Source organism: Ochotona curzoniae, unplaced genomic scaffold, assembly GCF_017591425.1.
Source record: "Ochotona curzoniae isolate NIBS_2020 unplaced genomic scaffold, NIBS_Ocur_1.0 scaffold_1852, whole genome shotgun sequence".
In the NCBI taxonomy this organism is placed as follows: Eukaryota; Metazoa; Chordata; class Mammalia; order Lagomorpha; family Ochotonidae; genus Ochotona; species Ochotona curzoniae.
The window spans coordinates 34,893,186-34,918,299 of record NW_024467087.1 but is presented as its reverse complement, the minus strand read 5'-3'; the positions used below and the strand labels follow the sequence as shown (position 1 = coordinate 34,918,299).

The window sequence follows — 25,114 nt, the reverse complement described above, 5'->3', positions numbered from 1 at the left end:
TAATTTCAAAATACTTGGAGCTCATGAGCCGTACTTTCCTTCTGACTTCTCCCTTTTGGGACAGTCAAGTGTGTCCTTATGCATGTCTCATCATTGCATTTTGTAAGATGATAACATGAAGTCTTGTTTCACAGGTTCAAAGAGAGAAAGGAATTACCAGATACAAAGCTTTAATGGTGACATTGGATTTAGTAGACAACAGAGTAAGACAAGAAAGTGGGTGGTGTATGAATTAGGGTAAATGCACTGTTTTATAAAACCTTTACTTAATGTATTCATTTGAAAAACAGAAAGACACAAAGAAGGAGAGACAGCAAAAGAGAGCACATTCATCCTCTCATTAAATTCCCAAATGGCTGCAATAGCCAGAGCTAGGACATGTGGGAGCCAGGAGCCAGAAACTCTGTTGAAGTTGCCAACTTGGGGCAGGAATAAAAAAACTCAGACCTTCATCTACTGCCTGCTCTGGCACATTAACATTAAACTGGATCAGAAATAAATCAGCCAGATACGAGCCAGCACTATAATATTGGAGTCCTTTGATATTGCACTTGAATCTGATAGTGTAATAGCAGAAGTCTTTGATATAGCAGTCACACAGGGAATACATAACTTGGGAAATTTGTCAGCAATCACCCACAGAAAGGTATTTTGAGAAAAATATTAACACTCTACTGAGAAGTGTAAGGGTAAATGGGAAAAAATGCTTACTTTGTGTAAAACACTAAAAAATCTAAGCATAGTTTAAATAATACGATTTTCCTTGATTTTTTTAAGATTCTTTACAAGGTTTGGATAGTTTTGTCATACAGTTCTACAATTATAACATCAGATACTTCTCAGGTTTTCTATGCTAAATATATTTATTTATTTATTTTATTTATTGGAAAGGCAGATCTACAGAGAGAAAAAGATGCCCCATCTGCTGGTTCACTCCCCAAGTAGCCTCAATGGCCAGAGCTGAGCCAATCTGAAGCCAGTAGCTAAGAGGTTTTTCTGGGTCTCCCACGTGGGTGCAGGGATCCCAAGGCTTTGGGCTATCCTCTGCTTTCCCAGGGAATAAGCAGGATGGGAAGTGGACATAAATGGATGCCCATATGGGATCCCGGCAGTGCAAGATGATGATTTAGCCACTAGGCCATTGCACCGGGCCCAATGCTAAATATTTTTGAAAACGTTATGTACAATGCAAATTTTGTATGGTGGATGATGATGAATTAAGTAATGCTCCTGATAGCTGATACTCTCTATGGAACGTCCAAAAAGAGCCTGGATGGAAGGCTGGGATCACTTGGTACCCTATATATTCTCACAGCCATCTGATGTGCTCTTTCTACCAAGATAGGCAAACTCCTCATTAGAAAAGTAATTATTTTACTATATACCAGACGCTGGTCTGGGATCACTTCAGACGACATTTCTTTGGGGATCCCCCCAATCAAACTGCCAGCCTAACCATAAAGAGAATTGCAGGTTCCATGGTCTGACCAAGGAGTCCGTGTGTCAGAGCAGCCTAAGTGACTCAGACGGAGCAATGGACAGCATATCCAGGTGCACATGGAGGATATGGTGTATACTGGAGCCTACAGAGGACACCTGGTACCACAACAGAGGACAAAACAAATCGATCAACTACCCAGCCAAGTGTTGGCAGTGAAAATCTAGGCAAGTGGAGATGCTGAGGTGGACTATGTCAGCCAGTGGATTCTGAAGAGATTTCATCATACCTGGAATGGTGAGATTGGCAGCAATTCAGAACAGCTGAACTGTCGAAACCACTTGAGCAGAGCCCTCAGAGCATGCCCCATGTGGAGGACCCTGGGATGGTTGGGAGGGTGGGTGTGGCTCCTCCCTTTTTCTCCCTCCTTCCGCAGATACTGGGAGGAAAAAAAAAAAAAAGAATGTGGAAACAATGGTCTTACCCACTTTCCTGTAGCCCTTGACCCTTTGACCCTAATCAACTATGTAAAGATCAAATAAATTAAAAATACATAAAATATAATATTACATACATTGTATAATAAAAGAAAGAATGAGTGAAAGGAGGTCTTTTATTTGCAGGCTCACTCTCCAAATGTCTACCATGGCTAGGGTTGGAGAGAATCTTAAACCAGGAGCCCTAACTTCCATGTAACTGTCAGGGGGCCAAAGATTAGCATCATTTTCTACTTCTTTCCCAGGCACATTATCAGGAAGCCAGGTTGCAGCTAAACAGCCAAGACTCGAACTAATGCCCCCTGATGAGATCCTCGAGTCACAAGCAACAGCATAGGCTACTGTGCCAAACACCAGTACCACCATTTTCAATTATTTATTTTTTTATATGAAAGTGAGAGAGACAAACACAGACATAAAGAGATAGATACACATCTCCCATCCATACATTCACTCCTCAGTACCCACAAAAACCAAGACTGTGCCAGTCCAAAGCCAGGAGTCACGGCTTCAATCCTGCTCTCTTCCCAAGTGCCAGGCACCTATCTACTTGAAACATTGCCTGCTGTCACAGGGAGGGAATTAGCAGGAAGCTGGAATGGAAAGTGTAGTTAGGATTTGAACCTAGGTACTCCAATACTTGGTGTGGATATCCTAGTGATATGACTACTGTCCCAACTGACTGCCCTGTAGATAGGCGGACTTCTCACATGACAGATCAAACATGGCCAAGATGACCAGTTTCTAGTGCTGTTAAAGGTGATCTCTAACACTGGCATAACATTGATTTCCACCATACTCTGCTGCTTAAAGCCATCACAGTTTGGCACAGCATGAAAAAGCAGGGGAAAAGAGGCACAACCTCCTATAGCAGTAGCATCTGCGAGTGTGCAGTGGCATCTGACAGAGTTCCCCAGAGGAATACCATATTGAGATCATTCTGGGCACTGAACACATGGTCTATCCATAGATACAAGTGTTTAAATGGAAATTTTCACTTAAAAGTAGACAGAAATTCACAGGCCATTAAGACTGCAGGATATTCATCCTATGGACCTCGGACTGACCTAATTCTCTCATCTCCGGAGTTTCCATCTCTAGAACAGCAGTGGAAGGTACTGGGCATGAACAATCCTGAGTTACAAAGGGATGGGCAAAACAGCTCAGGCGCAACACCAGTGCCACTAGAAGCATGCTATCTTTCAATGAGAAGCCCACTCAGCTCATTATGTTCTTCTGAGGCTTAAAAGCCAGGACAAGTTTGGTTTCTGGGTTTTTCAGATTCAGTACAAGCTTGCAACATTCCTGATTACAGACTCCCTACCTTCCCCCATAGACAGATTCCTTAAGGCAAGAGGCCCAGCTCTTAGTGAACTCTAAGGGGCTACTGTCTCCTGCAGCCCATCTGTTAGTAACAAATCCTATTCATGTAACTTGTGGCATTCTGGATCAACTGCCTCAAGTAACTCAACTAGTTAATAGCAGTACAGACTGAACCTGCCTTCCTGAGACTCTGTAGGAATCTGGACTTGCAGGTGACCTCATCTGCAGAAACTTAACCTTTTCCCTGCCTGAAAGGGAAACATTAGGGAAAGTTCCATTTGTCCGCAGTGTTACCTCAGTCTAACAGAGCACTGCATATATAGAGCTCTATTGGGCTCAGCAGAGACCTTTTAAGAACCTGCAGGGGGGATGTAGTTTTCCCTCTAGGTACTCCTGTGCCTTCCTTCTCCCTTCCTAAGCTAATCATCTGCAGGAAACATCCTGTTCATTAACCCTTGATCAGAGTCAATTTCCTGAAGAATCCCACTCAGGATAGCAGTCACTTTAGAAAAAAAATTAAAATTCAGCGTTCATGCTACCAAAATGTCGTCAAAAGAAAGTTCCAAAGAATGCTATTTTAGTAGATAGATGTAAATGATAGAGATAATAGGGAAATTATTGGAGATCCAGAATAAAACAGTTGAGGGGGAAAATTAACAAAATAATTGCAATGAAAGCAATTATTGTACTAAGCTGATGCATAAAGATTATGGCTTTTTTGAAGAACAAAATGAGTAGGATAGGACTGGTGTTGTAGTGCAGTAATTTAAACCAATGCTTGCAACACTAGCAATCTCTATCTCTGTACCTGTTGAGTCCTAGCTATCCCTCTTTCAATACAGTTCCTTGCTAATGGGCCTGGGAAGGCAGCGGATGATGCCGTTGTTGAGATTTTATAACCCAGATGGAGTTCTGACTCTTGTCCTTTGTCTCGCCAAGCTCTGGCTTGCTGCAATCATTTAGGAAGTGAACCAATGAGTGGAAAATTCCCTCTATCTCTATCTTGCTCTTTGTTTTACATAAATAAATCTTTGAATATAAAATGAACAAGATATGCCTAAATAGTGTTATTATTCATGTAGATGATGAAAGGATCCGGCAACAGCAGCCACAGACCTAATCTGTGACAATAACGAATTCTCTGTGCTTCAGCCAGAGCCACGGCTGCAAATGTAGGGAGATGATTCAATGATGAAGCAATAAAAATCTTCCTGGGAGGAAATCAGTGTGATTCTTTCCTTTTGCATGTTTGTTTGCTTATCTTTTTAAAATTATTTAGTAGTGTGTGAGATAGTGTACTCCTGAAATGACCACCACTACTGGGAGTTGGACAAGACCAAGCCTATGAGCTATTCTCTGCTGCTATGCGGGGTCTACCTTAGCAGGAAGAAGCCAGAGCTGGGTATCAAACACAGGCACTGGCCCCAGCACAGTGGCCTAAGCAGCCAAAGTCCGTGCCTTGCATGCGCTGGGATCCCATATTGTCACTCATTTTAATTCCAGCAGCCTTGCTTCCCATCCAGCTTTCCGCTTGTGGCCTGGGAAAGCAGTCGAGGACGGCCCAAAGCCTCAGAACCCTGCACCCACATGGGAGACGTGGAAGAGGATCTGGGCTCCTGGCTTCCGATCAGCGCAGCTCCAGTCATTGCGGCCACTTGGGAAGCGAATCATCAGATGGGAGATAATTCTCTTTGTTTTTTCTCTCTGCATGTCTGACTTTCCAATAAAAATAAATAAATCTTTAAAAAAACAAACAGGCATTTCAGTGCAGGCCACAAGCTTCTTAAACACCAAGCCAAATGCCCACTTGGTTCCTTCTTTTTGATCATAGCTATTTAATTATTATAATTCAGAGGTTTTATGGAGTGTTTTGACCTGGCTGTGCCTCCTCTACTGAAGTAGGATCCAGAAAATTGTCATGAGTGTTCAATGGAATGAAATAGAAAGCTGGATGCAAATTCAGCAATAATAAGATAGTGACTGTAGTTAACTTTAGTTCTGAGTTGCATGCCCTCAAGCAATTAGAGTGATAATCTATGCCAGACAATTCCATGAACCTACTATCTTGACATCCTGTCTGTCATATATTTGCTTAAGGCTAATGCTTACCCAGCAAGGGTGACTTTTCCCTACTGAGCCTCACATTAGGGAACCGATAGAATATAAGACTGCTCTGAGTATTGATCGGCTATTGCTGAGAAACAATTGGCAGGTGCCTTGTTGTCTCACTGGCCTTTGGTAATGCTGATTAAGTACTTTGCATCAAGTTACTGCTCTTTGTTCCAAAGAAACCTGGCCCACTACCAACACCAACACCACTCCAGACCTACTCAAACCCTATTTACCTTTCAAGTTTGGGCTGAAGTCCTACACCTTATATAGGACTACCTGACAACCCAACCTACAGCATCTGCTATCTACCTAAGTCTGAGGTTCTCCAGTGGTAAAATGCAAGGATCAGTTATAATCCACATAGACGGGTTATGATTAGGGTGGTATGGGAGGTTAGAGGGGGCCTTCCAGGGACAGTGTCTGGCACGAAGCTGTGGTAATTTCGCTGCCTCCTTATCTCCCTAGTCTCTGGTACAGCATGATTCGGGGATTATGAGCTTGATTAGATGCTGCCTTTCATTGAAAGCTTTTGGGATTGGTTTCAATGCTAGTTCTCCATTCAATTGTAATAACAGAGGATATAACAGGGGCCATATCTCATCCTTTCTGATCTTAATGACCCAATACTAGAGTCAACAGTACAATAACCATTTTATTAGTTCTTCTATCATATTATATATCACCCTGATGTGCATGTTACACAAATATATTAAGTCTTCTCTTCCCCCACCCCGTATTTTCCTTATTGTAAAATCAGGTATAATTCTCTGAATTATGTCAAATATATTGGATCAACTATATCACTCAAAGTCTCATAACTGGTAAATGATCTTACCAGAATGAAATCTATGACTGACTTCAATTCTTGTCCTGGATTAAATTCATAAAGAATGTCTGAATAGATGGATGCTACAGGTACAGACATGTGTGAAGAGTAGACCAGGAGTGTCGTCGCTGCTCTTTGTGATTAGGAGAGGAAAAGGACAACTACAGTGGCTGCTGTTGTGGTACAGCAAGTTAAGCTGTCAACACTTTCAACATCACCATCCATATGGAAGTGATACTGCAAACCCCAATAGCTCCACTTTTAATTGGGCTCCTTACTAACGCGCATGAGAAATCACTGGATAATACCCAAATACTTGGGTCCTTGACACGTGGGTAGATCCAGATGGAGCTTCAAGCTAAACCACCATCTGCCATTGCAGCCCATTTAGGAATGGAAGATTTTTTTCTCTCTCTCCTTTTGAATAAACAAATGAATAAAGGTTTGTTTAAAAATAAACAACAGGGCCCAGCATGAACATGCTGGGATCACATATGGACACTGGTTCTAATCCCAGAGGCCCTGCTCCCCATCCAGCTCCCTGCTTGTGGCCTGGGAAAGCAGTCAAGGATGGTCCAAAGCCTCAGAACCCTGCACCCGTGTGGGAGACCTGGAGTACGCTCCTGGCTCCTGACTTTGGATTGGCTCAGCTTCAGCCATTGTGGTCACTTGGGAAGTCAACCATTGGATGGAAGATCTTCCACTCTGTCTCTCCTCCTCTCTGTATATCTGCCTTTCCAATAAAAATAATTTTTTAAAAAAAATTTAAAATAAACGATAAACAATATGTTATATAGCTGTTGGACTCAATTTACAAGCCTAGCCATAGAATACTGTACCTCTCACAAATTGAAAGGTAATGGGTGATAGGGATAGATGATGGGTCAAGATAAACTTGAGGCAAATCAACCCAGAGAATTCCATGATTTATCCAAGATGTCAAAAATTAATGGTAAAGAGACCAACCGATTGGCTGTTCTCAATACCCATTCTAGAATAGCCATGGATCAAGTGAGCCTCCTTTGAGGAATGTGATCTGTCAATAAGATTTTGAATCCCCTTGCAGCCAAGGCCAGACATCTCACTGCGGCAACTATTTGGAATATAACTAGGACCCAGTATCAAGTGCAACATTTACAAACAGATGGAAGGAAAAGCCCACTGTGCCCTTTTGTCATGAGCAATTATGGGGATGTCAGAAGGGATTTGTCATTTAATGCATCAGACTCTTTTATGCCTTAAAGCTGGCCTGGGAACTCATAGATATGACATTGATGAGCAGGCTGGAGGACTGGAAATCCTGGACCAAAATGAAGCACACCAACTTCATTGGCTGGACTCAGCACTTCAGGGACATGAACTTGTACCACTGGAGGACAAAAGGGCACAGTCTTCTGTATACATGGGATCTAGGGTTCCATAAGTGGGCTCTTTGGTTCCCACAGATCTCCCAGATGCTCCTTCCAGAACAAGGGGAACTATTTCTTTATAGGGGTTACAGAGTTTCCAGAACTGCCTAACCCTGACTTCCAGGCACTTGGATTTTGTATTAGCAGCAGAAAGAACAGAATGTGCAGGTTCTTTCTCATCTCAGGTAGCTTGCTACAGCAGCCTCTAACTGTAATTGCCTCCATCTTCTTTCATGTCCGCTCCACTTTTCCCTATGCGGTTGGAGTCCTGAAACAGAGAGCCAGGAACTGGAATCTGGCATCAGAAAGCACAGAGTTCTGATCCCTGCTCACCCACTTTCTGAACTGTGTGAGGCTTGGCAATTGGCATAACATTCAAACCTATAGGTTGAATCTTTGCACATTAGCAAGGTTAATAAGACTGATCATGGAGAGCTAAAGTAATCCACTCAGAAAATGGTTGTATAACCCTTCCTAGCATCCCTGAAGTGGGGGAATCAGTCACCAGAAATGCAACAAAACTCTCACCAGTGTGAAATCATTGATGATAAGCTGAAAACAAAAACGTGTGTGAAATCAACTACAGTAAACTGTCCTACATAACACTGAATACTATTTTATGTGGTTCTATGCAGCAGGATTAAGATAGATGAGTAAAACCGAAGAAAGGGCCCAGAGTGACAGCTTGGTGGTTAAATTCTCACCTTGCACACACCAGGATCCCAGTTTGTGTCCCACATGCTCCACTTCCCATCCAGCTCCCTGCTTGTGGCCTGGGAAAGCAATAGAGGACAGCCCTGCACCTGTGTGGGAGACCCAGAGGAAGCTGCTGGCTCGTGGCTTTGGATTTGCTCAGCTCCAAAAGATATTATCAATGCCATGTAGGTCACTCACTGCCCAGCTCTAGGGATTCAGGGGGAGAAGCTGGAGTCCCTCAGCAGCTGAGAGCTTGGAGAAGAGTGTCAGATGCTTCAGCCAGTTATTTAACTAATGCTAATTTATACAATATGATGGTTATTTTTATGATGCCTCTTCCACTTCCCATCCAGCTCCCTGCATACAGCCTGGCAAAGCAACAGAAGATGGCCTAAAGCCTTTAAGCCAGCACCCATGTGGGAGACCCGGAGGAAGTTCCTGATTCCCAGTTTCAAATATGCTCAGCTCTGTCTGTTGCAGCCATTTTGTGGCGTGAACCAGCAGATTGAATCTCTCTCTTTCCCTCTCTTTCTCTCTGTAATTCTATTTTTTCTAGTAAAATAAACAGATGTTTTTAAAATATTAGAAAATATATGTGCTCAGGCCTAGCCGTGTGGCCTGGCGGCTAAAGTCCTCCCCTTGAATGCACCGGGATCCCATATGGGTGCTGGTTCTAATCCCGGCTGCTCCACTTTCCATCCAGCTCCCTGCCTGTGGCCTGGGAAAGCAGTCAAGGACGGCCCAAATGCTTTAGGGTCCTGCACCCGTGTGGGAGACCTGGAGGAAGTTCCTGGCTCCTGGCTTCAGATCGGCGCAGCACTGGCCGTTGCGCTCACTTGGGGAGTGAATCATCAGATGGAAGATCTTCCTCTCTCTGTTTCTCCTCCTCTCTGTATATCTGACTTTGTAATAAAAATAAATTTATCTTTAAAAAATATATATGTGCTGTGAAGAATTTGTGTTTCTTTATGTACTTGCCTCTAGACTGCATACACAGGAGCGGTATTTCTGCAGTCAGTAATGTGCATCTTTTGCAGTAATCCACATTGTTGGATGCTTGCCTAAGTGGTCAGGCCAATGTATACCATTGCCTGCAGTTTTTGATCATTTCCATTGCTCTGTCTCTTCACAAACACTTGATTTAAGCTGGGAGCTAGAAACTCCATCCTGGTCTCCCACATAGAGGTCAGATACATTAGCCAGAAGCAGGATTTATGGTATAATCTACATAAAACACACGGGAAAAATGAAAATTTATGCTAGGCATCCATTCTTCAGTAACTCACATGTCTGTAGAAGTTTACAAAAATTCGAGAAACTAAGATTTTTTTTTTTTTTTTTGCAATGAGAAGAAATTGGGACTGGTAGAATGGAGGACTTTAAATGCACTCTGATATATGAGAAGCCAATGTCAAAAGCTGCGGCTTAACATACTGCACCACAATGCCAGCCTGCTACCAAGGCACATCTAGAGACTTGCTCTGTGAACAGTAGCTGGGGGATAGGAGTTTTTGAGATTTATCTGGTGGTGCAGCAAGCCCATCAACCGAGCTTTGACACAAAGTGCTAGTCTTATTTTCTATTTTTTAATATATGTTTTTATTATGTTTTGACCATCTTTACATAGTGAATTTCTCACCCTACTGTCGAGCAGTTGAATCCCTACTCTGCTGTCTACCAGAGTTTGAGAATGAGGTAATGGAGGTAGTCCGGCTGCCCAAACGGATGCTAAGCTGGGTCACACCTGAGTCTCACACCCTCCTTGTGTACAGGGACTGGGTTCAAAGAGCCGGGTCGGTCATGTCATCACCAAGCCCTGGTTGCTGTGAGTGAGAGTGGACTCAGGCCCTGGAAAGCTGAAAGTGCAGGGTAGGGAGCCCGTTTTGTGGCACAAGGGGTTAAGCTGCAATGCAGGCATCTCATTTGGTCTGGGGTTGTTCTGGCTGCTCCATTTCCAATCCAGTTCCCTACTCCTGCATTTGGAAATGCAGCTCAAGATGGTCCCTGCCTCCCACCTGGAGACCCTGATGGAATTCCTGGCTGCAGGCTTCAGCCCGGCTCCGTCCTGGCCACTGGGATCATTTGCAGTGAACCAGCTGATGGTTCACTGTCTCTCTCTCTCTCCTCCTCTCCATAACTCTTTCAAATAAACAAGTGAATCTGTAACAATAACAGTAATAATAGAATAATAAAGCGGCGCAGGGTGGGGCAGGGCGGAGCCTGGAGTCCCTCGGCCAATCAGAGAAGGGTGGGGCGGGGTTGGAGGTGGAGCCTGCAGCCGGGCTATAAGTGCAGGGCTCCCGGGGTGGGGAACACCAGCCTGGTCCTGCGTGAGCTGCGGTGCGCTCTTCCCACAGACGTCTGTTCTCGGGTCTTGTGTCCAGGTGAGGGGGGCAGCCCCGCGGGACGAGGATGAGAAGGGCCTCGGGAGGGCGCCGGGGCCGCGCGGCCGTGGGCGAGGGTCGCGCCTTCAGGACCCTCGGGCGAGGCTGTGGTGGCGTTTCGCGGCGACGCCGCCCCGCAGCCTGCGTCTTTGTCTTTTCGTGGCGCCCCTTGGGGCGCCGCCCAGCCCTTGGCGGGGTCGGGCTTTGGGTCCACGGCGCAGGGTGGGCGAGGGGAGCTGGGCAGTCCCAGGGTGGGCGTTCGGAGGCCGCGAGGACGCAGAGGCGCGTTTGGGCCTCCCGGGAGCGCGCCTGGGCGGGGCCCTGGCCTCCCCGCGCGGCGGAGGTCGCGGTTCCTGCAAACAGGAACCCAGCTGCTCCTGGCAGGCTGTGCTATTGTCTAGTTCCTTCTGGCTTCCTGGCCTCGGGGTTGGCGTCTTCGTCGCGGCCACCAGGGTCTTTGGGTAGCCTCGACCTAATGGAAGTAGGGGGAAGAGGGGTCCCTCCGACTGCGTGGGGGTCCCTCCGACTGCGTGGGGGTCCCTCCGACTGCGTGGGTTCCCTCCGGCTGCAGGGGTCCCTCCGACTGCCTGGGGTCCCTCCGGCTGCGGGGGTGTCCCTCCGACTGCGTGGGTTCCCTCCGACTGCCTGGGGTCCCTCCGACTGCCTGGGGTCCCTCCGGCTGCGGGGGTGTCCTTCCGGCTGCCTGGGGTCCCTCCGACTGCATGGGTTTCCTCCGGCTGCGTGGGGTCCCTCCAGCTGTGTGTGTGGGGGGTCCCTCCGGCTGCGGGGGTGTCCCTCCGACTGCGTGGGGGTCCCTCTGACTGCGTGGGTTCTCTTCGGCTGCGGGGGTTCCCTCAGACTGCGGGGGTTCCTCCGGCTGTGTGTGGGTTCCCTCCGACTGCGTGGGTTCTCTCCGGCTGCGTGGGTTCTCTTCGGCTGTGTCGGGGTCCCCCAGGCTGCGTGGGTTCCCTCCGACTGCGGGGGTCCCTCCCCATTTCCTTCCGAGCACCCGACAGCTGTTTCCTCGCCTGGGTGGGGCCGGGCACGCACCCGAGCCCCGCCTTCCGGAGTCTGCAATCTCCTTTTGTCCCTTCAGGCAGGCCAGGAAGGGCTCAGCAAACCGGGGTTCCCAGGGTCCCCCTTCTCTGAGCCTCGTCCCTGGCCTCTCCCTTTCCAGAGAAAACCTGGTGAAGTAAGACCCTCTTCTGCTTGGTTGACTGCATCCTTCTGGAGTCCTGGGTCTGTCCTTATAAAGTGCCCCCAGAGCTCTCAGGAGACATGTAATCAGGACCAGATTGGTTGCCTCCCTTCTGTAGCACCTTAGCTAGCGTCCTTGGGCATTTACCGTGGAAAGAACTTCATACACCCTTCTTTGTCTGTCCCCCTCCCCCCACGCCTAAGCAGAGTAGTTGGATGGAAAGCGAAGATGCTGCAACAGTGCTGTCTGCTGCTAAGGAAGGAGCCTGCTTAACCCAGGCTCTCCTTTCTTCATCGCAGTCGGCTCTTGGGCTTCCATCACCTCCATTTTACCTTCGCTGTAATTGAAAGTCAGACATATTGGCTCTGGCTTTCTACTGCTGATACCTTCTGATCCAGGGGCAATTACCACCCGTGAGGAATGACCTAGTGATGCGTACTAGGAAGTATTCTTATAAAAACATGATTGCTTAAAGATGTGTTGCTGCTTTCCTGTTGAAACCAGTAGGTGAAGTATACATAGATATAAAAGGAATTGACTGGTAACTTTAATATTTCTGTTAACTGAAATTTATTATTTTTTTATTTAGCCAAGATGAGTGACAAGCCAGACTTATCAGAAGTAGAGAAGTTTGACAAGTCAAAATTGAAGAAAACTAATACTGAAGAAAAAAATACTCTTCCATCGAAGGAAAGTAAGTCATGGGGAGTTTCTAATGGAGACAGTGTATATTAATAGGCTCAGTAAATAAACCCACTTTCTAGTAAGTTTTGCTGCAATGTAAGCAATAATTACAGAACCATTTAATGTGTCAATTATGATTATCAAGTCATTGTCTTATTTGGATTATATAAAAGGTTGTCACTTGACATGGACTAGTAGTAATGGGGAAATTCACACACAAAAAACCTATTTTCTTGTAAAATTATGAAGAAAACATATTAGAACCAATGTTGGCTTATTGAACTTAGTGCTGTATAGCCTTAATTTTGTCCATTTTCCATTATTTGGAATTACTCTCGTAAAAATTGGGGGCCATGAGCTCATCCCTGCCAAACCTGGTCCACATGATGATGAAGCAGTTAAAGTAAGTTTAGCTATTGGGCGTATTTGAGGCCTACAAATTCAAGGGATCAGTTTTGCTCCAGAGTTTAAAAGACTAGTACAGAAATGCCAGCCATGTTCAAAGGAGGTGAAGGACACTTTTTGTCATGCCAGCTTTACTTGATTGTTTCAAAGGTAGCCAAAATTATTTGAAAGTAATTTATGAATAGGGTGGTATGCAAATATGGAGAAGGTGTCCCACTTTACACGCTTAGGTCTATGGGAAAAATGACAACAGCATAAATACATTTTTCAAATGGGGAAGTAATGTGCAGTCTGTGTAAATTCTGATGATTGTTTAGGTGATCAACAGACACATTTGGATGTGTACACACACTGAGGATTTGTGGTTAGTCTCTTGGCATCTCAAAAGTGTGTGACAGATCTATGTTAGAAGAAAGTGAATTGAAATACTCTTAGTGATTTTGGTTTGTTTCCCCCCTGTAGCTATCCAGCAGGAGAAAGAAAGCGTTCAGACATCATAAGTTGCAGATCTCCTCCCAAGAGCAAATGTCAACATTACTGAAGATTCTTCATTTTAGGCCTGTTTTTTTTTTTCTTCTGTTTCTTTGTTTTGTTTTGGTTTTTTGTTAACCTATGTGTTTGTAGAGATTTTAGGCACCTTATGATTTCTCGCATGTACTTCCTGGTTAAGACATCAGTGTCCCTTTAAGTTTCGTTTTTACACTTCCTGTTGATAGCTGAAATTCCAGATGGCACATGCTGTTAAAAATCATCACTGATTACCTCTGTGTGAGTAGTCCTCACACCTTTTACAGAGTAAGCCAATTTTAATCTACAATGTATGCCTCCGTTGCTTCATAATAATACAAGAAGTTGCCTGCTTTTGCAGCTTCTCAGCTTAACTTTCATTTCTAATGTAGCAATAAAAATAGTAACTAGCATCATATCTTGGGTCTCCTGTGGTTTCTTCTTGGTGGTCTAGTTTCGTTTATCTTTTCAACTAACAAATCAGAAAACCTCTAGTGTATTATTTGCATGGAAAATGCAATCTTCTCTGTCCAGGTGCCAGTGGGTCCTAACTTGGGAGATGTGAGGTATTTTTTCCCTACAGTTGTAAGTCAATTAGAAAATCTTGGGAGGAGGAAGTCACATGGACTCACACCTTCATCTCTGAATGAAGTAGTAATTAGATTGATGCTGATCTCAAGGTGAGCAGGGGCTAGATTACCTTGCCTTCCACAAAGGTTTTTGTTTTATTTTTTCTTAAATGGGATGCAATAATTCAGGCTGGGGTTAGTAGAGGAAGGGACTAAAAAGTACTCACATGGCTTGCCAAGCACATCAGAATCGCCCATTGAATATAAACTCGTAATATTTGCTAATGACCTGTAGTACAAAAAATCTGTGTTTTTGGTACTTGTACTAAATAGAGCTTACTGTTTTAAGAACCAAGGACTTTGTTTTGACCGGTGCTGTGATCTGAATTGCATCCCCCCTGCTCCTAATACATATGTTGAAACATGTTATTAGTCTGTTTTCTCTTGTTATAACAAAATAGCTGAGGCAGGGCAATTTTTTTAACTTTCAGGTTTTTTTTTTATTATTATTTTAAATAGCAGTTACAGAGAGAAGCGGGGAGAGAGAGCATCCATTTACTAATTACTTTCCAAAGTGGCCATAATGGCCTGGGCTGAACCAGACTGTGCCAGGAGCTAGAATATTCTAGGTCACCCATATGAATTTAGGAAGGTCAAGCACTTGGTCCATTCTCTGCTGCCCTCCAAACTGAGAAGCATGGAACTGGACTGGAAGTAGAGCATCGGGATATGAACCAGTGCCCTCATGGAATGCCACAGGCCAAGGCATGGCCTACAATACTATAGTGCTTGTTCCCTGAGGCTGTGTAATTTTTTGAATTGCTTTTATTGCAAAGTGAGATATACAGAGAAGAGGAGAGACAGAGTCTTTTTGGATGATTTGCTCCCCAAATGGCTGCAACAACCACAGCTGCGCCCATCCGAAGCCAGGAGCTTTCAAGTCTCCCACGTGGGTGCAGGGTCCCAAGGCTTTGGGCCGTCCTCAACTGATTTCCCAGGCCACAGGCAGGGAGCTGGATGGGAAGTAGAGCAGCTAGGATTAGAACCAGTGCCCATATGGAATCCCGGCACGTTCAAGGTGAGGACTTCAGCCACTAGGCCATGCTGCCAGGCCTGAGGCCGTGTAATTTTTAAAGACAATTATTTGTTTAGTTCACAGTTGATGGAGGTCCACGAATATACTGCCAGCATCTGCTGTACTCTAGAGGATCTTATTTTGCATATACATTCATGTATTGTCACAAAAATGAAATCATGAAGGTAGGTTCTAACTCAGTATGTCTGGTACACTTATAAAAAGATCATTGGTATCCAGGAATAGGAAGTAATATATTTTGTTTAAATCACCTTGTCTCTGTAATTTCTTGCACCGATTCTAGAAAATTAACATAAAATTGCAGTGTAACAGTTTATGTCACCATCTGCCATGGCAGGATGCTGTGTGTGTTGTTGTCATGACTTCACTTTCAAACCAGCTTTCTTTTTTTTTTTTAAAGATTTATTTTATTTTTATTGGAAAGGCGGATATACAGAGAGGAGAGACAGAGAGGAAGATCTTCCGTCCGATGATTCACTCCCCAAGTGAGCGCAACGGTCAATGCTATGCTGATCCGAAGCCAGGGGCCTCTTCTGGGTCTCCCGCGCGGGTGCAGGGTCCCAAAGCTTTGGGCCGTCCTCGACTGCTTTCCCAGGCCACAAGCGGGGAGAAACCAGCTTTCTGTTAATTCACTTTGGAAAGTGGTGGAAGATGGCCTAGATTATATTCTGAAGAACTGAGAGGAATCAATAGGAAATTCAGGAGGACATAATTTAATCTGTAACTGTCATCTTTCTGTCCACTCAAATGCATAAAGGACTCATGAAAAATGCATTAACTGGGTACAACCTTGGGGCTGGATAAGAGAACTTCCAGCAGCCTGCTGACTCCTGGGAGGTCCAGGCTGGGACGGGCTCCATGCTTGGGGTCCTAGCTCCAGTCATCACGAGCACTTGGTGATCTGTGCCTGGGCTCCAGAGGCTTTTCACTTCCTGGTGAGTGTATGCTGAGAGGGAAACTCTGGGAAACAGAGTGGGCTGGGCTTCACCAACCACCAACATTATGTGATGGGTGGGACCAGGTCAGGTTGCTGGGAGGTCCCAGGTCAGGTTGGACTCCAAGTTTGGGGCCCTGGCCCCAGCCCCTGCGACCACGTGATGAGCTGAGCCTGGACAACAAGCATGCCATTTGGTGCCAGGCTCTGCCTGCTGGCGGACCTGCAGTAAGCTCTGGGGTCTTAGGGGTATGGAATTGCTGCCTAGGTACGTCCTCTGTGCTTGTGGGTTGTGAATCAATCCAGAAGGACTCCCAATGACAGAGTAACTTTTCTTTGAAGATAAGTGAGGGTGCTAAGACCTGGTGGTTTGGAGGAGAGAAACCAGACGATCTTTATGAGTCAGACTGATATACTAGCCTACGTATGAGTCCTGTGTAGAACTTGTTAGCACTGAACAATGCTGACCACCATACACTAATCCATGCAAAGGCTAGGGCTAGAGTCTTGTCTAGCAGGGTCAATCCTAATACCTGACAAAATATTAAATCAGGACAGGTCACATTAAGCAGGGCCATGACATTAACCAGCACATGAGAGAACCATTTCTGGGGTAGATTCTGTGGGGGATGTGTGAGCCAAACCCTGTAGAAATACTAGTCCCACTGGTTGGCTCAGGAGTTGGGGTGATGATGGGCTGAGCTAGATGTGACATGGAATCTGCCATCACTCACGGGTGGCAGAACTGACAACAGTCTGGGCTGATCAAGGCAGCAGCACCTGAATGGGCATCCTAAAATGGGATGTGGGGTGGGCCAGGCTCAGCGTTCACCAGCTCATACAAGGCCCAAATCAAAGGCCAGACTATGCCAGGCACGGCTTAAAACTCACTGGCATGTATGGGAACTGGGTCTGGGAATGGGTTATGTGGGGAAACTTGGGAAACTCACCTAGTGGGTTACAACTTCCATTGATGATCGCATGGTCCAGACCTGGGGGTCAAGTAGGCTGGGCAAAGTAGCTCCAATGGCTGTCTAACGTGTGGGTTGGTTGTGGAATGGGGTGGGCTGGGCAGGGCCAAGCAAACCTTGGCTCACAAGCAAGAATAGAGATCAGGATGGAGCACAGGTCATGCCAAGCTAGGCTCTTAACACCTACTGGTCTGCATGAGCCAGGAACACTAGGCCACGACATCTAAGGCAAAGGCCAAGACAGGTAAGGGGCTGTGCCAAGTTGGGTCAGAGCAACCATTGGCATGTGTGTAATCTATGCCTGGGAAGAAGTTGGGGAGCTAAGGGGACACCCTGGCTGGGTTGGGGTTCCCACTGAGGAGTGCGAGGGCTGGCATGGGGGCTGCATTCTGGTCTGCATATGGCTACAGTCTCCCTTGGCACAAGTGTGTACTGGGACTGGATGCACAGAGCCAGGCTAGACTCTAGTACCATCTGGTTCTCTGGAGGACCAGGGTACATGTAGGATGGACTAGGCCAGGTCTCTGCCCCTACTGAGCCTTGTATGAGCAGTGTCTGGGTATAGAGGAGCATTGGCTGGGCTGAAACATCCAACAGTAAGAACCAGAATGGATTGAAGGCCAGTCAGGAAAGGCTACTGTTGCTGCCAAAACAGGAGGTGGACTAAGTAGGGCTGGCTCATGGACCCACCAGTATGCCCGAGATTTGACACTGGGAGAGGATCTGATGGAGGAGCCTGGGCAACTCCTCTGGCAGGACACAGTTCCAGGTTTGATCACAACACATACCAGTACACGTGAAGACTGGGATTGGGTGCCTGCTGCATTGTGCTAGACTGTAACCCTCACCAACGTCAGCTGGAATTGGGGGTGGGTTAGGCCTGGCCATGCAACAGCACCCACTGGCAAATGCTGAGGCAAGGGAGGCCATGCCAGACTGGTCCACAGCTCATGTAGGAACCAGGGATGGAGGGGGTAAAGCTGGTAGGGGAATGTGGAAGGCTCCTGCTGGCACACCACTCTCACTGGGGGCATGAGTTGAAATGGGGGCAGACCAGACCAGGCAGGGCTACAACACCTGTGGGCCTCATATGAGCCAGATCAGGGAGAAGCCAGGCTTACTTGACTGTTCCTACTGCTGCAAACATAAATCAGAGTGAGTGAGGGTTGGTTGGGCTTTACCACAGCATCAGATAGCAAATGCTGGCACTAAGAGCTAATTCTGTCAAGTTAAACTGCAGAATCACCCAGAAAGTACATGATCCAGGAGTGGGCCCAGTTAGGGAGATAGTGGGCACCTCCTTCTTGGGTTATATTCCCACTGAAGAGCATGAAAACCAGGACTGGGGCAGACCTGGCTAGACAGAATGGCACCCAGTAGCATGTGCTTGGGCTGGATAGTGGAGCTGGTTGGGTTGAATTAGGCCTCAATGCCCATTGGCATGTTTGAGAGTTGAATGGGATATGGGACAGACTGGACTAGCCTGCGTTATATACGGGCTAGCACAGGAACCAGGACAGGGACTGGGCCTGGTGGGGGTTATCACAGGTCACTCCAACTAGGTTACAGCTCCCACTGGTTTGTGAAGGCCAAGTGTGTGCTGGGCAGAATGAAGCTGGACTGTAACACCCACTGGTACGTATGGAAGACAGGGCTAGAAACAGAACTGACCCAGCAATTGAAACCAACAGCTGATTGGGGTGATGGACTGTGCTGGGCTCTGTACTGGTAAGCACACACAAGTATCAGGTCTGGGATCACCTCAGACAACGTTTCTTTGGGGATCTCCCCGACTGAGCTGCCGAACTCTGAACCCAACCATGAAGAGAAGTGCAGATTTCATTGTCTGACCATGGAATGCAAGTGTCAGAGCTGGGCCTCTTCAGAGGCTCAGACGGAGCGGTAGACAGCATAACCAGGTGCACAAGGAGGATATGGCAGTCCATCACAACCTGCAGAGGACATCTGGTACCACAACAGAGGATGGAAGACAGAGCAAATCAATCAACTACCCTAGCCATGTGTTGGCAGTGAAAATCTGGGCAAATGGAGATTCTAAGATGCACTATGTCAATCAGTGGATTCCGCAGCAATTTCATCGTGTTTGGAATGGTGAGACTGGCAGCAATTCAGAACTGCTGAATTATCAAAACCACTTGAGCAGGACCTTCAGAGCATGCCCCACTTTGGGGACCTGGGATGGTTGGGAGGTTGGGTGGGGCTTTTCCCTTTATCTCCCCTTTTATCCCAGATACAGAAAAAAAAAAAAAAAAGCAAGAATGTGGAAACAACAGTCTTACCCACTTTCCTGTAGTCCTTGACTCTTTGTGCCCTAATAGCTATGTAAAAATTGTCAAAATAAAAGCAATTTCAAGAAAAAGAAAAGAAAAAGGCATTAACTACAACCTTAAATCACCCAAAGAATGAACTAACTGCAGTGTTAATTCTAATTCATGAACAAATAATACTGTAGCTGTTGAAGATATTTGGTACAGCATTTGAGACACTGCTTGCATGTGCATACATCCTATATCAGAGTGTAAGGATCAAGACTTGGCTGAAGTTCCAATCCAGCACCTTGGGTAGGGCACCGATCATAGTTCAAGTATTTAAGTCCCTGCCACCTATTTGGTAGGCCTGGTTGGAGTTCCTGGGCTGTAACTAAATATGGCCTGTCCCAGTCCCGGCCATTCATACTTGAGGAATGAAGCAGTAGATTGAAAACTTACCTCTCTTTGTCTCTCAAATAAGATGAAAATAATAATTAAAAATTTAAATTTTTTTAGAAGATTCATTTGTTTATTTGAAAGCATAGTTACACAGAGAGAGGAAAAGACAGAGAAGTCTTCACCTGGTGGTTCTTTCCGCAACCAGCCTTAGTAGCTGGAACTTGGCCAGGGCAAAGCCAGAAATCTCTCACATGGGTGGCAGGGGCTCAGGTACTTGGGCTATCTTCTGCTGTTTTCCCAGATGTCGTAGTAGGAAATTGGATCAGAAGTGGTGCAGCTGGGACTTGAACCAGTGCCCATAAGGGATGCTGCATCACAGGTGGCAGCGTAACCTTCTATACAACAATACCAGCATAGAAGTTTTTAAAATTATAGTTAATCTGGGTGATAATTCCTTATCTGTATACTTGTGAAATAAGATACCAGTACAATAGTGGGGCATACATGGAACAGACTGGCATTGCAAAAGAGACATTGAGAGAAACCCACAGTCCATGAGCTCTAAGCAGGAATGAACAATAATGTGACAAATTCCATTCTATTTAAAGACAGCAAATAATCCTCACTAGCTTGACAACAGCTTCACACCCTGTGGGTGTCAGTGGGAGGCTCTCTCACTGGTCTGGGCTGCTACTGCCCATGCTTCAGAAATAGGAAGAAGCAACAGCTACTGCAGCTCAGAACAGTGGCACCAAGCAGGAGATGATTCCGTGCCTAGTCCTGTGCTCCTGTCCTGTGGTTGCATGGAGAGCCTTGCTGACCTCCGAGCCACCTTCTGGATCTCTCTTCCTGTTTTGGAAGATGATGGAATATTGATCACAGAAGTCTACTCCTTTCTTGCTTAGAGACTACCCGAACTATAGTAGTTTGAGTTTGTTTTGACCTGTTTCGATCCATTTCAATCTAGGTTTGCAACAGTTATTTTTCGTATAAATTTTCCAAAAGCTTTTTGACCTGCTGTGGAATCCATATGGCTTCAGGCCATCAGACAAGAAGTTCTGCCTGCTGGGATGTATCAGCCACATGAATCACCTCAATAGCTAATGGTTTTTCCAGCTTCTCCCTTGGACCTGTTTCTGAAATGGTCTATCCGCATAAGCAATCTGCCAAACCACTGAGTGCTGGCTTCCTTTCCCTTAGTCGTGCTGACTTTAATTTCTCTCTGTCTTCTTACATGTGGCACAAGCAGCAGGGAGGAATAAGGCTGATTTTTAAATCCTGGGCATATTTTGCTATAAATTCAAACTAAATGTCCATGTTCACCACTTACAGTTTCTACTCCCACAAAATGCTCACATTATTCAGGCGAATTATTTGCCACTGTAAGAAGCACATGGCCTTTTCCTCCAGCTCCTGATAACGTATCTCTAAGTGTTGTTTTAGATCTCACAAGAATTAGATCTCAGCATAAGAATCGTTAACACAGTTCAAGCATCATACGGTTCATTGTAACGTGTTTTGGGGCAGGTGTCAGCATCCAATATGGACACTGGTTCATGTCCTAGCTGATCCAATTCCCATTCATTTCTTTACTTATGGCTGGGAAAGCATCAGAGGGATGACCCAAGTCCTTGGCCCTTGCACTGATGTGGGAGATCTGGAACAAGCAACCAGCCTCTAATCAGCTTAGCTCTGGCCATTACAGCCATTTGAGGAATGAACCAGCAGATGAAAGATCTCTCTCTCTCTTTCTCGTCTTTTCTCTCTGTAAAAATCTACCTTTTGGGCCTGGCCCAGTAGCCTAATGGCTAAAGTCCTCACCTTGCACACACAGGATCCCATATGGGTGCTGGTTCTAATCCCAGAGGGCCCACTACTCATCCAGCTCCCTGCTTATGGCCTGGGAAAGCAATTGAGGATGGCCCAAAGTCTTGGGACCCTGTACCTGTATGGAAGACCCAGAAGAAGCTCTTGGCTCCTGGCTTCAGATTGGCTCAGCTCTAGCTGTTTAGCTTGCTTGGGGAGTGAATCAATGGATGGAAGATCTTCCTCTCTGTCTCTCCTTCTCTATGTATATCTGACTTTCCAATAAAAATTAAAAATAAAATCTTTTTAAAGATCTGCCTTTCAGATAAAAGTAAATATATCCACAAGAACGCAGGTAGTACTGTGTCTTTAGCAAGCACCCCACAGTTTCCCAAATAGCTCTTCAGCTTATTAATGATGTTGCATCTCCCTGCACTACCTAAGTTACCATTTGAATCAGAGTTCCTGGCCTGAGACTGCAGTCCCCTAGGTCCTCTACCTGCATAACTCGGGTAACAAGAGGGAGCCTCGAATGGCCATCCATCCCCATCTCCGCTTCTCCTGCCTGTCCTATTCCTTTCTCACTTGCTCCTTGCTGAGTCATCCTGCTGTTCCTCACAGAAGGCATGGTCACTGTTGTCTAGGGGCCTTTGCAATACCCCTTCCATCTGTCAGGAAATGTCTTCCCCAGATCCCCAGCTTGCTGTCACACCCCCTTCTAAGAGTTGCCTCTATTCATTGTTTCTGATTTTTCTCTTCTAGTTCTCTCACGGATCCACTTCCTCCACTCCACTGAAATTACTTTCACCAGGATCACGAAACGACTTGAAAATTGTTCAACCCAGTGATCCCTCATCTTATTTTAACTATCACCAACACCGGGCACGTGTGGTGCGTTTTTGTTGGTTTGCTTTCTTCCCTTGGCCTCCCAGGATATCCCTGTTCCCTGCAGTCTCACCAGCTTCTTCTTGTTTCCTTCACTAACTCTGCTTCTTACAGACCTATAAAAATAGGAGTGTCCCAGGACTCAGCCTGTTCTAGTCATTTTAGCTGTGCTTTTTTCATTATCTCTTCCAGTCCAACATCTCTACCAAAGAGTCCCATGTTGGCAACTTCCAAATTTACATCTGCAGGCTAGATCTGTATCCTATACTTTAACCTGACATATACAACAGACTCCTCAGCACATCTACTTAAGTGTTTAAAATATTCACTCTGCTTGAATTCACAATCTTTTCTCTAAAACCTACTTCTATAGAGACTCTATCAGTCCATATGCTCATATCCAAATGCTTGAAATAACCTTCAACTCCTTCCTGTCCCTCCCATTGCACATGCAGTCTATTAGGAAGTCATCTTGACTATATCTCAAAATACATTCCAAGTCCAACTGCTTTTCACCAACTCCTAATACACATAGAATCTAATTCATTATCGTCTTCATCAAGATGACCACTACAAACTGTGCCTCTCTGCTTCCACTCTTGTTCCCCTCTTGTACATTCTCAACACAAATCTTGAAGGGATCATTAAAAATCTAAACCAAATCTTGGCACTTCTTTTTCAAAAGCCTGCAAAGTCATCCTATTCTGCTTAATCAGCTGAAGTCTTCAGAAAAACCTGACATTTCTGGTTCTCTATTTTCTCTCTGACTTCCCATCTGCTCTCCTCTTTCTACCCAGCTATGGCCTTTTGGCTGTCCCTCAGACATACCCAGGCTTAATCTTGCCACTGTGCGTACATAATTCTTTTCCCTGGAAGGAATGTTGTTTTCCAAGATGACCACTTGTTTAAATTCCTACCTTCTTCAAACCTCACCTTATTGGTAAAGCCTACCTGAACTATGCTACTTAATACTGCAACCTGCCCAGTATGTTTATTCTACCCTTCCTACCCTGTTCTGCAGCAGTCTGTTAACCTATGGATAATCCCTATAACTGAAATTGTTACATGACACAACATGTATATCTTCATCCTGACTACACATTGCCAAATAACTTTTCATAGTAATTGCAGCGATTTATACTCATATGAAAAGTGTGTAAAAGTCACACACACACAATTTTTGCCAATATTCTGTGCTTTCAAACTTCTGTTGCCCATCTAATGGGTAAAATAAGCATATCCCTAGTGTTTGAATTTGCATTTCCCATATTGTTTCATGAGGGTGAGCAACCTTTTATAAGCTTCCTAGTCATAGATATTTCCTCTTTTGTGAAGTATTTTTTATATCCTTTACCCAATTTGCTTTTAGTTGCTTGGAAATTCAAAAGAAGTACTACTTCTTCTGAGTGCTTTACATATTCCATATGCCAATCATTGATCAGTAATGACTTCTGCGAAAAGTATACCTAAATCTGGTGCTAGCCATTTTTTTTATTAATGCTTTTATTGATTTTACAACAAATGCTTCTAAAATAGACATGTTTAAAGAGAAAAATGGCTTTTAGTATGCAAACAACTTGACTGATGAAAATCATATAATAAATATCCTAAATTATAATATATATTATAAAAATATATACAGATAAGTAGGTTACAATAAATATAACATATATTAAATATAAATTATATTTAAATGTAACATATATACCTATATAATAACTATCCTTTACATATTATAAAATGCATTTTAAAAATATAAATAGGGCCCGGCGCGGTGGCGCAAGTGGTTAAAGGTCCTCGCCTTGCACGCCCGGGATCCCATATGGGCGCCGGTTCTAATCCCGGCAGCCCCGCTTCCCTTCTAGCTCCCTGCCTGTGGCCTGGGAAAGCAGTCGAGGACGGCCCAAAGCCTTGGGACCCTGCACCCGTGTGGGAAACCCGGAAGAGGCTCCTGGCTTCGGATCAGCATAGTATTGGCCCGTTGCGCTCACTTAGGGAGTGAATCATCGGACGGAAGATCTTCCTCTCTGTCTCTCCTCTGTGTATATCCGCCTTTCCAATGAAAAAATAATAAAAATAAATCTTTAAAAAAATATATAAATATAATAAAGTATCCTATTAGGCATGATTTTTAAAGCATATTTGTTTGCATTTATTTGAAAGAGAGAGACAAAGACACAGATTTTTCCACCTACTCATTGACTCCTCAAATGCCCACAGCAGCCATGGATGCACCAGTAAAAGCCAGGAGCTAGAAGTTCAATCTAGTTCTCCAGCAAAGCTGATGGGGACCCAACCATGTGAGCCATTACCAGCTGCTCTCCAGTGTGTGCATTAGCGCTAAGCTGGGTTAAAACTAATTTTTTTATTGGTATGAAAATTCAGTTTGAGTACCTGGGTCTTTTATATATCTAGACTTTATTTTATATAAGGCATGTACAAAGATTTTTTCCCATAAGATAAACCTAATTTTGCAATCAAATTTATGAATTATCCATCATTTCCCAACTCCTTTACAATGCCATGTCTTTCATATACCATTTTTGTCATACGTGTTCCAGTGTTGTAACTGATTTGTCAGACTCTATCGAAAACACCCTGTTAATATTTTGATTGAAATAGTATTGGATTTTTAAATTAATTTGAAAATTGCCAGTGTTAACATGGTTTTGCAGCATGCTAATCCTCCTCCCTGTGGCACTGAC

General features: G+C 45.0%; 2 protein-coding genes across 2 annotated transcripts; both read left to right on the top strand.

The window, feature by feature from the left end:
* Positions 1–10,558: 10,558 nt before the first annotated feature.
* TMSB15B (thymosin beta 15B) lies at positions 10,559–13,897 on the top strand. The gene is made up of 4 exons (XM_040999880.1): positions 10,559–10,685; positions 12,473–12,577; positions 13,435–13,531; positions 13,562–13,897. The coding sequence occupies exons 2-3, from the start codon at positions 12,478–12,480 to the stop codon at positions 13,470–13,472; spliced, it is 138 nt and encodes a 45-aa protein (XP_040855814.1). The 5' UTR covers positions 10,559–10,685; positions 12,473–12,477; the 3' UTR covers positions 13,473–13,531; positions 13,562–13,897.
* LOC121169315 lies at positions 10,704–24,210 on the top strand. Its single transcript, XM_040999878.1, has 2 exons — positions 10,704–12,424; positions 24,173–24,210. The coding sequence occupies exon 1, from the start codon at positions 10,714–10,716 to the stop codon at positions 12,007–12,009; it is 1,296 nt and encodes a 431-aa protein (XP_040855812.1). The 5' UTR covers positions 10,704–10,713; the 3' UTR covers positions 12,010–12,424; positions 24,173–24,210.
* The last annotated feature ends 904 nt before the right edge of the window (positions 24,211–25,114 follow it).